The sequence below is a fragment of the Xiphophorus couchianus genome, chromosome 18 (assembly GCF_001444195.1).
Source record: "Xiphophorus couchianus chromosome 18, X_couchianus-1.0, whole genome shotgun sequence".
Taxonomy (NCBI): Eukaryota; Metazoa; Chordata; class Actinopteri; order Cyprinodontiformes; family Poeciliidae; genus Xiphophorus; species Xiphophorus couchianus.
Window position 1 is genome coordinate 31,722,258 of NC_040245.1, and position 12,125 is coordinate 31,734,382.

Sequence of the window (12,125 nt, forward strand, 5' to 3'; positions counted from 1 at the left end):
AAGTAACATTTAAAGGAAAAGGTGTTTTGTTTTTAAGCTTCACCGTTTTTTGGTTTTGCTTGCTTGTTTATTTTTGGAGTAGTTTTCTATAATGTGCTCTGATTTCTAAGTTGGTCCAAGATTGATGTGTGAATAGACTCAACAAAACTTGAATTCTTAATCATTTTCAAAGTAATTCAGAAGATTGATTTGCAGGTTGTTGAAAAAGGCAAAAATTGTTCTAGTAAGTCTGTCTAGTAGCCTGTGTGTGTGTGTGTGTGTGTGTGTGTGTGTGTGGCACTTATCTTGAACGTCTCTTTTCTTTCCTCTCCCCCTCCTCTTGCCTCTTTCTGGCGTCGCTGCAGCAAAATCCTCCCGTCTCTCTCCTCCGGCTTCCTGTCAGTCCAACTGGTTCTGGCATTGGATCTTTGGGTTCTGGCGTTGGATCTTTGGGTTCTGGCGTTGGATCTTTGGGTTCTGGCGTTGGATCTGTGGGTTCTGGCGTTGGATCTGTGGGTTCTGGCGTTGGATCTGTGGGTTCTGGCGTTGGATCTGTGGGTTCTGGCGTTGGATCTTTGGGTTCTGGAGTTGGATCTTTGGGTTCTGGCGTTGGATCTTTGGGTTCTGGCGTTGGATCTTTGGGTTCTGGCGTTGGATCTTTGGGTTCTGGCGTTGGATCTTTGGGTTCTGGCGTTGGATCTGTGGGTTCTGGCGTTGGATCTTTGGGTTCTGGCGTTGGATCTTTGGGTTCTGGCGTTGGATCTTTGGGTTCTGGCGTTGGATCTTTGGGTTCTGGCGTTGGATCTTTGGGTTCTGGAGTTGGATCTTTGGGTTCTGGAGTTGGATCTTTGGGTTCTGGCGTTGGATCTTTGGGTTCTGGCGTTGGATCTTTGGGTTCTGGCGTTGGATCTTTGGGTTCTGGCGTTGGATCTTTGGGTTCTGGCGTTGGATCTTTGGGTTCTGGCGTTGGATCTTTGGGTTCTGGAGTTGGATCTTTGGGTTCTGGTGTTGGATCTTTGGGTTCTGGCGTTGGATCTTTGGGTTCTGGCGTTGGATCTTTGGGTTCTGGCGTTGGATCTTTGGGTTCTGGTGTTGGATCTTTGGGTTCTGGCGTTGGATCTTTAGGTTCTGGCGTTGGATCTTTGGGTTCTGGCGTTGGATCTTTGGGTTCTGGAGTTGGATCTTTGGGTTCTGGTGTTGGATCTTTGGGTTCTGGAGTTGGATCTTTGGGTTCTGGTGTTGGATCTTTGGGTTGTCCAGATCGTCCCTCAGTCAATGTCCATGTTGTCCACAGATGAAACAAGCATCAACAGTTCAGAGTCTTTTTTCTCCCACAGCTCTGAAGCTTGTTTATCTTTTCCTTCTCCACGCTGATTCAGGACTGCAGAGGTTTTAAAAGTTCAGTTGGACTCAGTTTCGGTCCAAATGTCCAACAGGAGACCGACAGTCGTCCCCTGAATGTAAACGTTCCATCAGTTCTCTGGTGTCAAAAACAAAATTAGGATCAACAGACACTTCAGTGCCTGTTGATCTTTATCTTCTTCATCTTCTGGATCCTCTCTGTCTCTTTCATCAGCCGGTTTTGTAGGAGGAACAGCATCTGATCCATGGGAGGACAGGTTTGAGGAGTTGAGGTCAGAGGTCAGATGCACTGCAGCGAAGCTCAGACAGAGGGAAAGAGAAAAAACAAGTAGAAACTGATTAGGCTTGTTTTGTAGTTTGCCTTGTTTTTTCCTCTACATATGTATTTATGAATATTATTTTAACCTTTTGCCTGATCATCAGAGAAACCTGAGGGAAATTTTTTGTACAGGTCTTTGAGCTGCTTGAAAAGCTCCCTTATAAATAAAATTGATTGATTGATCCTCTTAAGAAATAAAATCATTTTGTTTATTCAAATACACAATAAAAAATGTTTAAAGAGAGTAAGGCCTGTAATTTATGAAAGAATTATATTCAGCATTTTTATTCTTTATTTGTTTCTCCTCTGCTTCTAATTCGCTTTGCAGGGAAAAATTCCACCATTTAAAGTCATTCCACATTCATTCACACCAAGCACACTCCTTTTTTTTCTTTTCAATATTTCATTATCAAATAGTGAAACAATTCACCCTGAGGAGGAGATTGCGTTCTGGAACCATGTAGACCCGTTCTTCTTGAATTGGGTGGGATTTCCTCTTTAGACTGCAAACGTCTTCGCAGAATCCAACATATCAGCTTTGTGGTCGCTCTGCCTCTTACTCCTTTAGGAGGGGCCTTTATTTCCGATAAAGCTCTTTAGGATTCTCTAAAGGTTTAGTTCCCCTAATTTAGAAAACCAAAACTAAAGGAAATATCTGCCTTATTCACCGATAAGGTCTTTAACTAGGACCCTCAACCTAGAAACCCCTGGTTCCCTTTTTCTCTTCAGTTTGAGACTGAAACTCGAACAATTCTGGAGGGACTCTTTCCCATCCGTTGTTTTCTCTTTTTTTATTAATTATTATTTTATTTATATTAATTTTCCCCGTGGGATTTTAATCCAACGTTTCCTCTTAACACCGTCAATCTCTATTCCCCAGGGTGAAAGGTTTATCGGATCCTTTACTGTTTTAGATTTAATCATTTGGAATTTGCTAAATTAAATTTATTAGCCTGAGTGAGTATCCCACCAGATAACAGTGGTTTTGAGTTCGTTGATCCCAGCGCTGGAGCCGTGGAGCCGACCAACAGCCCTCCTCTCTTAAATCGAGCTTTGAGGCTGGAGTTTAGTCCAGGTTGGCCAAACGCTGTTCATCGACATCCTCGGATGTCCAGTCGAGGGATCCGGGTCACGGCACCAGACTATCGTGGAAAAAAACTATTTCCAAGCACTGTTCAGGTAAAATCACTCAATCCGGTTTATTCATATATTGTGCACAATACAGAGACAATCAGTAACGAAGCAGGTCTGGATGAAAAGCTGCCAGGCAGAGAAACACATGAGTTTTATAGAAAGGGATCCTAAGCATGGAAACAGACTGGTTCCCATGCAGCTTTGAAAAACAACGTCCAACCTTGAACATGTAACCAAAATAGTTTAACTTGGTGGGAATATACTGGAACTTAGAATAAACATATAGCAATACAACTAGCAGGTGTGACCTTACTTTAATTTTTCCACTACGTTGTGTCATTTTTGTGGATTTTTGACGTCATAGTTTAGCATGTGTCATTTTTCCATGAATTAGAGTTCCTCAAATCTCAAATTTGAAGACTGTATAACCAAAATAACAGATTATAAATAATAAATATTTTTATCGTTTCTCTATTTATTCAATAATTTAGAAGGAGAAAGGATTTTCTGAATTGAAATTGTTGCTTATTTAGTTGATATAATTTGATTAAAATGCGACCTCTCCTAGCCGTGACACCGGGAAGCAGAAGATGCTCAGGGAACCCGAACCTTTACCCGAACCCTGATCTAACGCTAACCCTTCACCTGCAGTAAACTCAGCGCTCGTTTCGTCTTCGCCAGGTGCCGATGATCAGTGGGCGGGGCTTGGCTCACACCGGAGGAACTCTGGATAAACTGGAATCCATTCCAGGATTCAGCGTCCAACAATCAGCCGACCAGGTGAAGGAGAACCAGACTATTCCTCCAGATGTGGAAACAGGAAGTGACCAACCAGGTGTTTCCTGTCTGCAGATCCGGACCATCCTGGCCACCGTGGGCTGCTGCATCGTGGGTCAGACGGAGATGCTGGTTCCGGCTGATCGGGTTCTGTACGCTCTGAGGGACGCTACCAGCACCGTGGACAGCCTCCCACTCATTACTGGTACTGAACTGGGATCAGTGGGATGGCTGGGATTGGGGCATACATGTGAACGAGCCGCTGTTGGGTTTTTCAGGTTCCATCATCTCAAAGAAAGGAGCCGAGTCTCTGTCCGCTCTGGTGCTGGACGTGAAGTTCGGACGCGCGGCGCTGTACAAAGACCTGCAGAGTGCCAAGCAGCTCGCTCAGCTCTTAGTGAGTCCAGTTCCAAGATGGCCGCTTAGCAGTTTATGTTAAAAAAAAAAAACAGCTAAACTACAGCGTTGGAGAAACACAATCTAATTTTTGGTTTGTGAAGATTCAATTTTTGGAAGAATCTGAAATATTTCCATAGTTCAGAGTGATGTCAGCGCGCCAAGGGCAGCCATCTTGTTTCACAGCTTCTGTTTATTGGGACTTTAAATTTAGATCAACTCTACGACAGAATATTAAAGCCAAGATACAATTTTTTATTTTTTTAAATTCTGAGGATAAATTCATGGTAATACAGCCGTACTAATACGAGGATAAAGTCAAAATAATATTAAAGTGTTAATATTACCAGAATGAAGTTATGATATCAAGAGAATAAATAATTTAATCAGAATTCCTACATGAAAATTAACGTAAAATGTGAGAAATGTTGAGCTTTTATGAAATTTAACATCGGTTTTAGAGACGAGGTAATACTTCAAATTTGAATACATAAAATAATTTTCAGCAGATGGAGTTTGAGCCAACAACTAAACAAATACCGTAAATATCAGCAGGGACTGAACTGCTCACGTTAAATCTCAATATTTATTAACGTTTTCATTAAAATGACTTTCTCGTAATTTAAAGATGCTGTTCTGGAAAAACTGCATCTTTATTCTGTTATTATTATGACTATTTAATCGTAATTAAACAAGAATTATCTATTGTACAACTCAAAAACCACTTTTTGAAAATATTTTCCTTCATTTGCTATTTTTTGGAAAAGAAATCAAGTGAAACATTTTGTTTTTAAATCTATTAAAATTTTATGTGTTGTAGATTTTATTTCTAAGCGTTTTCGCCCAGCTCTAGTAAAGCCTTGATGTTTCTCTCAGATGGAAGCAGGCAGCAGCCTGGGCATCCGAACGGGCGCCGTGCTGAGCCGCATGGACGGGACGATCGGCCGATGTGTGGGAAACAGCCTGGAGGTGATCGAATCCCTGGAGACGCTCAAGGGAAATGGACCCGACGACCTGATGGAGCTGGTCACGACACTCGGTAACAACAAGAACCTTTTTGGTACCAATTAGACCCACAATGGTTTATAGATCAAACCAAGCATCTACTGAAAGCTAAATCTGCGTTTAGGGAATGAAATCACTGCCAAACAGGAAGCCACAGCAGAGTCTGAAATACTCTGAACAAACCGTAGAAACGGGGTTGGAGTTCCACCTGGAGGCGTCCTCCGCCTGCCTGCTTTTCATCCCAACCAAACTTTCAGCTTCACAACCAACAGTTAAAGTCAACGTCCATTATCTACTCACAGTCTTGCTACCAAAATAACATTTGGCATCAAGAGCCCCGTCAGAGTTGCTTTGGTTTGATGGAGGTCAAAATCTCCATCAAACGTCACATTCATAAGAGTCAACTGTCCGATAACAACAAATGGAAATGGGGTGAAATACGTTGCCAAAAAATAATATAAGAAATTTTAACTACATGTGACATTTGAGTATTTTTATACACTAACCAAACGGATCAACATGAAAAAGACAAAAAAACAGTCCAACAACAAGGAGCTACAACAATTAACCACAAAACATTTTTCTGGTTAATTGTTGTAGCTTCTTGATATTCTGTTAATTTACATTAAGAAAATAAAACTCACCGTTCGCTGAAATCCACCAAACCTCTTCAAGGTCGACATCATCCTGAAATCAACAGTTAAAACTTAGCTGGTCTCAATCCATAAGATTCTTATTATTATTTTAATTTTGAGTTGCTTTCAATAAACGTTTATATTATAAATAAAACTAATTGATTAATTTATTTAATAATATGCTTCTTATTCATCTAATTAATGCTAAAAATGTTCTGCACTAATTAAGCGTAAACAGCTAAGCATATTTCTGCTCCTTCTCAAAACTGAACAGCAACGTATTTAACACTTACAGACAGAAAATTAATAAAAGTAATTCAGATTGATTTTACCAGAACAAGCAGCAGCAGTTTGGTAATAAAAGTTTCCACAACAATATTTACTGGTAATAAATGACAACAGATGATCTGCATCAACACAAACCCTTCACATTACAACAACCATATAAACTGAAAAGGGAAGAATCCATTACAAAAGTCTTCCAAACACATAAAGAAATGTAATATTTTGCTAAGACATTTAATTCAAAAGGATTAATGAATGGGCTAATAATAGATTAATAAACAACAGGATGAGGATCAATATTTTAATATATTAACATTCTTTAATTTTCCATACTTATTTAAATTAATAAATATATTTAATATTTAAATTAACTTCTGCATGTTTCCAGGCGGCAAAGTAATAATTTATTCAACATAAACTCTAGAAGGAATGTAGTTAATCATTAACCAGTGAAGCAAGAACTAAGAAAACCAGCAGTAAAGCCTTAACCTAGTGTTGTATTTTACTAGGTTTTGAAAATATGAACCATTTCTATCACACATTTTTGTCAAAACTGAACTAACCGATAATTTTCTTGTAGTATATTAAAACCAGCTAAAATGGGCTGAAAAACTTTAACTGTCGCCAATTAGCTTAGTGCCTCGGTCGCTGCACAGCTAATTATCTACATTTTGGAATTTTAATATCGTCTCAATAGGAATTTAATTGACAAACACGGCTAAATGTAGCGGGAAAAAAAGCATATATTAATGTTTACCGTCGTTTGGAAGCGTTGAAAGGAGTTGGCATTTATTAAACTCCGACGTTGCAGTGGTTCGCTGGGCTAATGTTAGCCTCATTAGCATCTGGTGCGCAAACAGCTCAATGAGGAGTTCAGGAAAACTGGGAAATCAAAGCGTTTACATTTGGATTGGTGTTTTTCAGGCATTTTGATTCTACAGTTTAAATAATCCACCACAATGGTCTTTGTTAACAGTGTCCAAGACTTTATGAAGATCATGTCGTTTTTACTAAGACTGTGGCTGCTGCTTTTTGCACTTACTTTCAGTCCATTAGCAGGCAAAAACTGCTTATTCTGCCATCCCAAACTACTCAGCAAAGATTAGACTTGTTTTGACTTAATAACTCCTTGGGAGTCAAGTTGTTTGGTGTTAAAATTAATATTAAAAGCTGCTAAATGGTAGAATTTGACCGAGAACGCATCACTATTGATTCCGGCAGGTGGAATGCTGCTGGAGATGACGAACCTGGCACCGGGCCTATCAGAGGGCAGAAAGCAGATTTACGACGCTGTGATTGGTGGAGCTGCCTTGTCTAAATTCGAGGCCATGATGACGGCTCAGGGCGTGGCCAATCAGACGGCCCGGACGCTTTGCTCCACCCACACAGATTACTACAGCGTCCTGAGGAAATCAGACCATCAACTGGAACTTAAGACTCCTACAGATGGTAAAGTTTAAACATGATGAATAATGATTCTGACTTTAATTTTCTGAGATTAAATGTCAAAAATCTGAGAGAAAAAAAAATCGTAATTTTGAGAAAAGGTCCTAATTTTTCTCCCCTCAGAATTCTGACTTTAATCTTTAGAGCTCAAAAAGTAAACATTCTGAGAAAAAGTAAAAATTTTGAGAAAAAAAATCTTATTTCTGAAAAAAAGTCATAAATCTGAGGGGAAAAAAAAAACAAATTGCTGAGTTTAATCTTCTGAGAAAAAAATCTCAGAATAATGAGATTAAAGTCAGAATTATTTTTTCTTGTGGCCATAATATTCTTCTGCTGATTACTGATTATAAACTGGTTAAAAAATAGAGGATCCGCTTGTATTTAAAGCTGTTTTGAACTGTTAGTGAATGGATAACAGCAGTACACTAATTTCCTCTGTTCCTTGAACTCCTCATACAGCACACCTCACATGTTCACTCTATCTTACACCCCGTTGTCTTCATCCAGGAGTAGTTGTCGGTGTGGATGGTTTGGTTCTGGCTCAGGTTCTGCAGAAATTGGGGGCGGGGCGATCGAAGGCAGGGGAGCCAATCAATCACAGCGTGGGGGCGGAGCTTCTGGTGTCTCCCGGTCAGACTGTACAAAAAGGTGAGACTGATGAAAGCTTGTTACCTGGTTTTTACCTGATTAATTTGTCCTTTTTGTTGTTGTTCCAGGTGCCTCCTGGTTGCGGATTCATTATGAGGATCCAGCTCCGGGTCCAGATCAGATCAACGTGCTGCAGAAAGCTCTGACTGTAGGAAAAAACAATAACAGCGAAGCAGAACATGTGTGCACTTTAGTAGCAGAAATACTGCCGCCTCACCGTGAGATTATGTCACACTGATCCACACTGTATGGTTTCTGTTACAGTCCTAACAAAAAGTAGCAAATCTTCAAATCAAAAAGCAGTTTCTGCATATCTTTCCATCTACCCATTAAACTTCCACCTTTTTAGGTAATAACTTTTACATTTTGTTAAACTTAAGAGATGCATATACTTTTTCAGTGTGCCGGGATTATAACATAATTAAATTGAAGACAGTACAGTACTTTTGTTAGTTTACCACCAAAACAGTAATTCAAGGACTTTACAAAAGAACATTCAAAGATAATTGCAAAATAAAAACAATTCTAAGTGTATTAAATGGAAGATAAATAAAGAAAGCTAAGTTTCAAAATCATTATTTTAGTGACAAACCTTTCCTTTCTAGTAAATCAATATACGTCTCTTCAGAACATTGTATGTTTGGGTTCTCGGCGCCCTCTGCTGGACAGTTAGAAAATACGCAGCATGCTGTGAAACGTAAAAATAAAATAATTTCAACTATTTTCAATAAACTGACCGACGTCCCAGACAGATTGCCTCTAATTTTAAACAGCAATCAGTAGCATAACAGTGCACGAAACAAATTAATGACAACAAATATTGGAGGAAAATGTTAAGCGACAACACGCATAATCTTATTTTTAAATTAAGAATCTTTTTATGTGCATCAGCGTAAAAGGCGCACAATTTATCAAGGAGATGGTGAATAGTATATACACTAAGACGTAAAGCGGGAAAAAAAATTTTAAAAAGTAGCGTCTCCCCGTCGGGGAATCGAACCCCGGTCTCCCGCGTGACAGGCGGGGATACTCACCACTATACTAACGAGGAAGTAGCGATTAATGACGCCAGTACACTTTATAAAGTTCAAATTACTCCGTTATGGTCGTGACGTTTTCTCGGCTCATGTTGGTTGGATCGCTTCCCGGTCACTGTTGGATCTTTTCAAAACTGAAAGAGATGCACCGGTATATTGTGAATGTATTTGAGAATTAATTTAACATTATGTTTTAATAAAAATACAAAATAAAACCTTCAGAATTTCTCAGTCCCACAGAAACAAATCTGTCCCATAAAATTTTTTTTTAAATACCAGGGTCTTAAAGTAAAGTGAATCTGTGTCCTAGAAAAAAACCCAAATGAGATCCATTACAAAGACAAGAAATTTAAGTTTATTAAAAATGTCTCCTATTGAAGCACAGAAAAGCAACTTTCAATATCAAACAATTCAATTATCTTTATTTATAAAATCCCACAAATAAACAGAGGTACATAAGAGGATAAAGTCATTATTCAGTTAGCAAACGAACACAACCCAGTCCTGCTGTGCTTGGTTGCCGTGACAACAGTGATCACAGCAGAGTAAGGTACGGAGGAGCTTAAAGGTCAGTGGACAACGGAGTTGAGCGGCTCGGCTCTGATGTTTCCCAGATCCAGGGTGGAGTCCGTCTCCTCGTCGATCTCTCCGATGACGGCTCTGAAACACAACAAACCCATGAGCTTCGACCAGAGGATACTTAGCAACCAGTTTAACCAGTAACCAGAACAACCCTGAACAGGAGCACCCAGCTCACATACTTTAGATCATCAGATTCTTTTTCTTCTTTTGGTTTATTTTGTTTGTATTTCCTTTTAAATCCTGTAAAGCACTTTGTATTGCCTTGTTGCTGAAAATGTGCTATATAAATAAAATTACCTTTACCCTGGAGTTCGCTGTGGAGAACCTCAGAGCTCAGTGCTTGGCGCAGTCCAGTTAAAACAAGACATTTAAACAAAATGCATAAAAACACAAACCCATTCCCCTCCTCACTGTCTGACATACTATCAGGTAAACAACAAATTACAATAGAGCTTGAATTATTACTTAATATTCAGCAACAATGACTCATGAATATATAGTTAATCACATTAAAGACGTGTGAAATAAAAGCCTTGATGATTTAAGTCTCTGCTTTTAAACCAAGAGTCTGCAGAGGTTGGTTGATAGCATTCTAGCAGGCCAAGAGGTAGTTTTAAATTTTAAGGATGTTTTCCGATAAAATTGGTTCGATAAGTGACCAAAATGAAAACATTTTTTATATTTTCAGCTGCTGTGGTTCCCTTTCTCTCTGCTCGGAGTCAAACCAGCCAAAACCTGCTCCCCTTTCTCCAGCTGATTTTCTCATTTTGAAAGCGAATTTTAGACTTTTTAGCTAATATGACTTGACTGATTAATAGGCAGGAAACAAACAACTCACACATTGTCTCCTCTGACGATATAGAGTCCCAGCACCACCTGCTCCACCCCCTGAGTGGAGCTGAAAACTCGCTCATGACTCTCGTCCAGGATCAGATTGATGGTTTGATCGAAGCCCTTCAGAGTTCCCTGAACAAATAATCAGGTCACATTTTAAAAAGTACAGTCAGTTATTGAAAATTGTACTTTTCTCCAGATATAAAACACAGATTTGATTTGAAGTCGACTGTAAAAGAGCTGTTCAGCAAAACTAACATGTTTTCTGATAAAATATAAAATATTAATCTTTCATGCCCCACTTAGCGTCAATTAGTGTTGAACAGTATCAAGAAAAAATATATTCCTTAAAATTGTGAGGATGAAATCTGATTATAATTAACTATTATAATTAACTGATTAATCCATCAGTTCTTAATGTCCTCCAGCTAAAATGCGTTTACTCACCACAATCATCCTGCCATCTGATGTGACAATGGCCACGGTGCCTGAAGCAGCAGCAGTTAAAGAAACAAACATCTGCCGCTTCATACAGTCACAACAGAGACATTTAAAATGCTGATGTTATTCTGAAGTTTTCAAATTAAGTTTCTAAAACACAAAAATCTTCCTTCTGCACCATTTCAACAGGTAAATTAATTTCAATGAGAAGTCAAAGACATCCAGCGGTTTCTGCAGAACTGCCACTATGATGTAATAATTAGTAATAGTAGGAATAACAAATGTGTTTTCATTTGGTGCAAGTAGAAAATTATAATTAACACAATAAATGCTTAGAAACATGTCGCTGTGTAATTAATCTATGAGTGTAACTGAAATAATAAACTTTTCTATAATATTCTAATTCATTGAATACAACTGTATTACTGTGGCTACAAGGAAAAACACATTGCATAGATCTTCTGTTCTCACTTACTATGAAGATACAATTATAAAGCTAAAAGACGTATTTTATTATTCTGGCTTTCTAATCCAGATGAAACCTTTTTTTAAAAAAAAAAAAAGACCAAATGTTAATTCATTATTAACTAATCTTAAAACTAACAATTTCCGTATCTAGATATTTTTATAAAATAATGTTTATAACATTGGCTTCCGAAGACCAGCAAACGAGTTCTCAGATTTTCCTATATTAACATTTCTCTCAATTTTTGTCTCACTGTTGCGGACACTCCTTCAAATAAAGAAAATAAACCAAATATTCCTCGCTAAGGTTAGCGTGTTAAGCTAACTAGCATGTCTTCATTCTTTTTAACGCGGAGTTTGCCTGTTAGCTGGCTAGGCTAACTAGCATTTCTCTATTCATTTAAACGGACATTGATTAGCAGGTTAGCGAGCTAACAGCAGCAGGGATACGGTTGATGTAACTCTCCAAGGCGGTGGACATCCTTAGTCCGGAGCTCGGGGTTTATTTCTCCAGCAGATAAATTAGTAGAAAGAAATTTCTCCCCGTTTTCGTTAATTATCCACGTTCAAAAGCAGCCGTGGGAGGTAACGGCAACAAACCGGAGAAAAGTCCAGACTAGTCTCCCACCGATTCACCGAGCAGGTCAGGCAGAAGAGGAGAGCGCCGAGTGAAGAAGTTACATCCGGTTTGGTTTAACGTAAATAAATAAATTAAATTAAAATAAATTAGTCCACCTTACCGTTTTCTGATAAAGTACTAAAATGCTTTAATACCCATTC

At 38.8% G+C, this 12,125-nt stretch overlaps 3 protein-coding genes and 1 non-coding gene across 5 annotated transcripts; 1 reads left to right on the forward strand and 3 right to left on the reverse strand.

Moving 5' to 3' along the window:
• Nucleotides 1–280: 280 nt before the first annotated feature.
• Nucleotides 281–2,120, reverse strand: LOC114162055 (extensin-like). The gene is made up of 2 exons (XM_028045806.1): nt 2,091–2,120; nt 281–1,246 (listed from the first exon to the last, which is right to left on the reverse strand). Exons 1-2 carry the CDS (start codon nt 2,118–2,120, stop codon nt 281–283), a joined length of 996 nt encoding a protein of 331 aa, XP_027901607.1.
• A 766-nt stretch (nt 2,121–2,886) lies between these two features.
• On the forward strand, nt 2,887–8,940 carry tymp (thymidine phosphorylase). 2 transcript variants are annotated; one of them, XM_027998929.1, is made up of 7 exons: nt 2,892–3,574; nt 3,647–3,776; nt 3,850–3,968; nt 4,844–5,006; nt 7,114–7,341; nt 7,846–7,986; nt 8,055–8,940. In XM_027998929.1, exons 1-7 carry the CDS (start codon nt 3,482–3,484, stop codon nt 8,222–8,224), a joined length of 1,044 nt encoding a protein of 347 aa, XP_027854730.1. In that variant the 5' UTR covers nt 2,892–3,481; the 3' UTR covers nt 8,225–8,940. The 2 variants fall into 2 exon arrangements, with proteins under 2 accessions (XP_027854731.1, XP_027854730.1); XM_027998930.1 differs by lacking the exon at nt 7,114–7,341 and having other exon boundaries at nt 2,887–3,574.
• A 25-nt stretch (nt 8,941–8,965) lies between these two features.
• trnad-guc (transfer RNA aspartic acid (anticodon GUC)) lies at nt 8,966–9,037 on the reverse strand. The gene has a single exon. It is a non-coding gene; the product is annotated as a tRNA-Asp (tRNA).
• Nucleotides 9,038–9,355: 318 nt separating this feature from the next.
• lsm8 (LSM8 homolog, U6 small nuclear RNA associated) lies at nt 9,356–12,015 on the reverse strand. The gene is made up of 4 exons (XM_027998931.1): nt 11,796–12,015; nt 10,887–10,927; nt 10,444–10,571; nt 9,356–9,683 (listed from the first exon to the last, which is right to left on the reverse strand). Exons 1-4 carry the CDS (start codon nt 11,824–11,826, stop codon nt 9,593–9,595), a joined length of 291 nt encoding a protein of 96 aa, XP_027854732.1. The 5' UTR covers nt 11,827–12,015; the 3' UTR covers nt 9,356–9,592.
• Between the last annotated feature and the right edge of the window lie 110 nt (nt 12,016–12,125).

Excerpts from the sequence above, each read along its gene's own strand:
- LOC114162055 (XM_028045806.1), bottom strand. The coding sequence starts at position 2,120 with ATGGTTCCAGAACGCAATCTCCTCCTCAGG. Across the intron at positions 1,247-2,090 it reads AACGCAATCTCCTCCTCAGG|GGACGATCTGGACAACCCAA; the intron begins GTGAATTGTTTC and ends ACATTGACTGAG.
- tymp (XM_027998929.1), top strand. The coding sequence starts at position 3,482 with ATGATCAGTGGGCGGGGCTTGGCTCACACCGGAGGAACTCTGGATAAA. Across the intron at positions 3,777-3,849 it reads CAGCCTCCCACTCATTACTG|GTTCCATCATCTCAAAGAAA; the intron begins GTACTGAACTGG and ends TGGGTTTTTCAG. Across the intron at positions 5,007-7,113 it reads GGAGCTGGTCACGACACTCG|GTGGAATGCTGCTGGAGATG; the intron begins GTAACAACAAGA and ends TGATTCCGGCAG.
- lsm8 (XM_027998931.1), bottom strand. The coding sequence starts at position 11,826 with ATGTCCACCGCCTTGGAGAGTTACATCAACC. Across the intron at positions 10,928-11,795 it reads CTTGGAGAGTTACATCAACC|GCACCGTGGCCATTGTCACA; the intron begins GTATCCCTGCTG and ends CTGCTGCTTCAG. Across the intron at positions 9,684-10,443 it reads ATCGTCAGAGGAGACAATGT|AGCCGTCATCGGAGAGATCG; the intron begins GTGAGTTGTTTG and ends GTTGTGTTTCAG.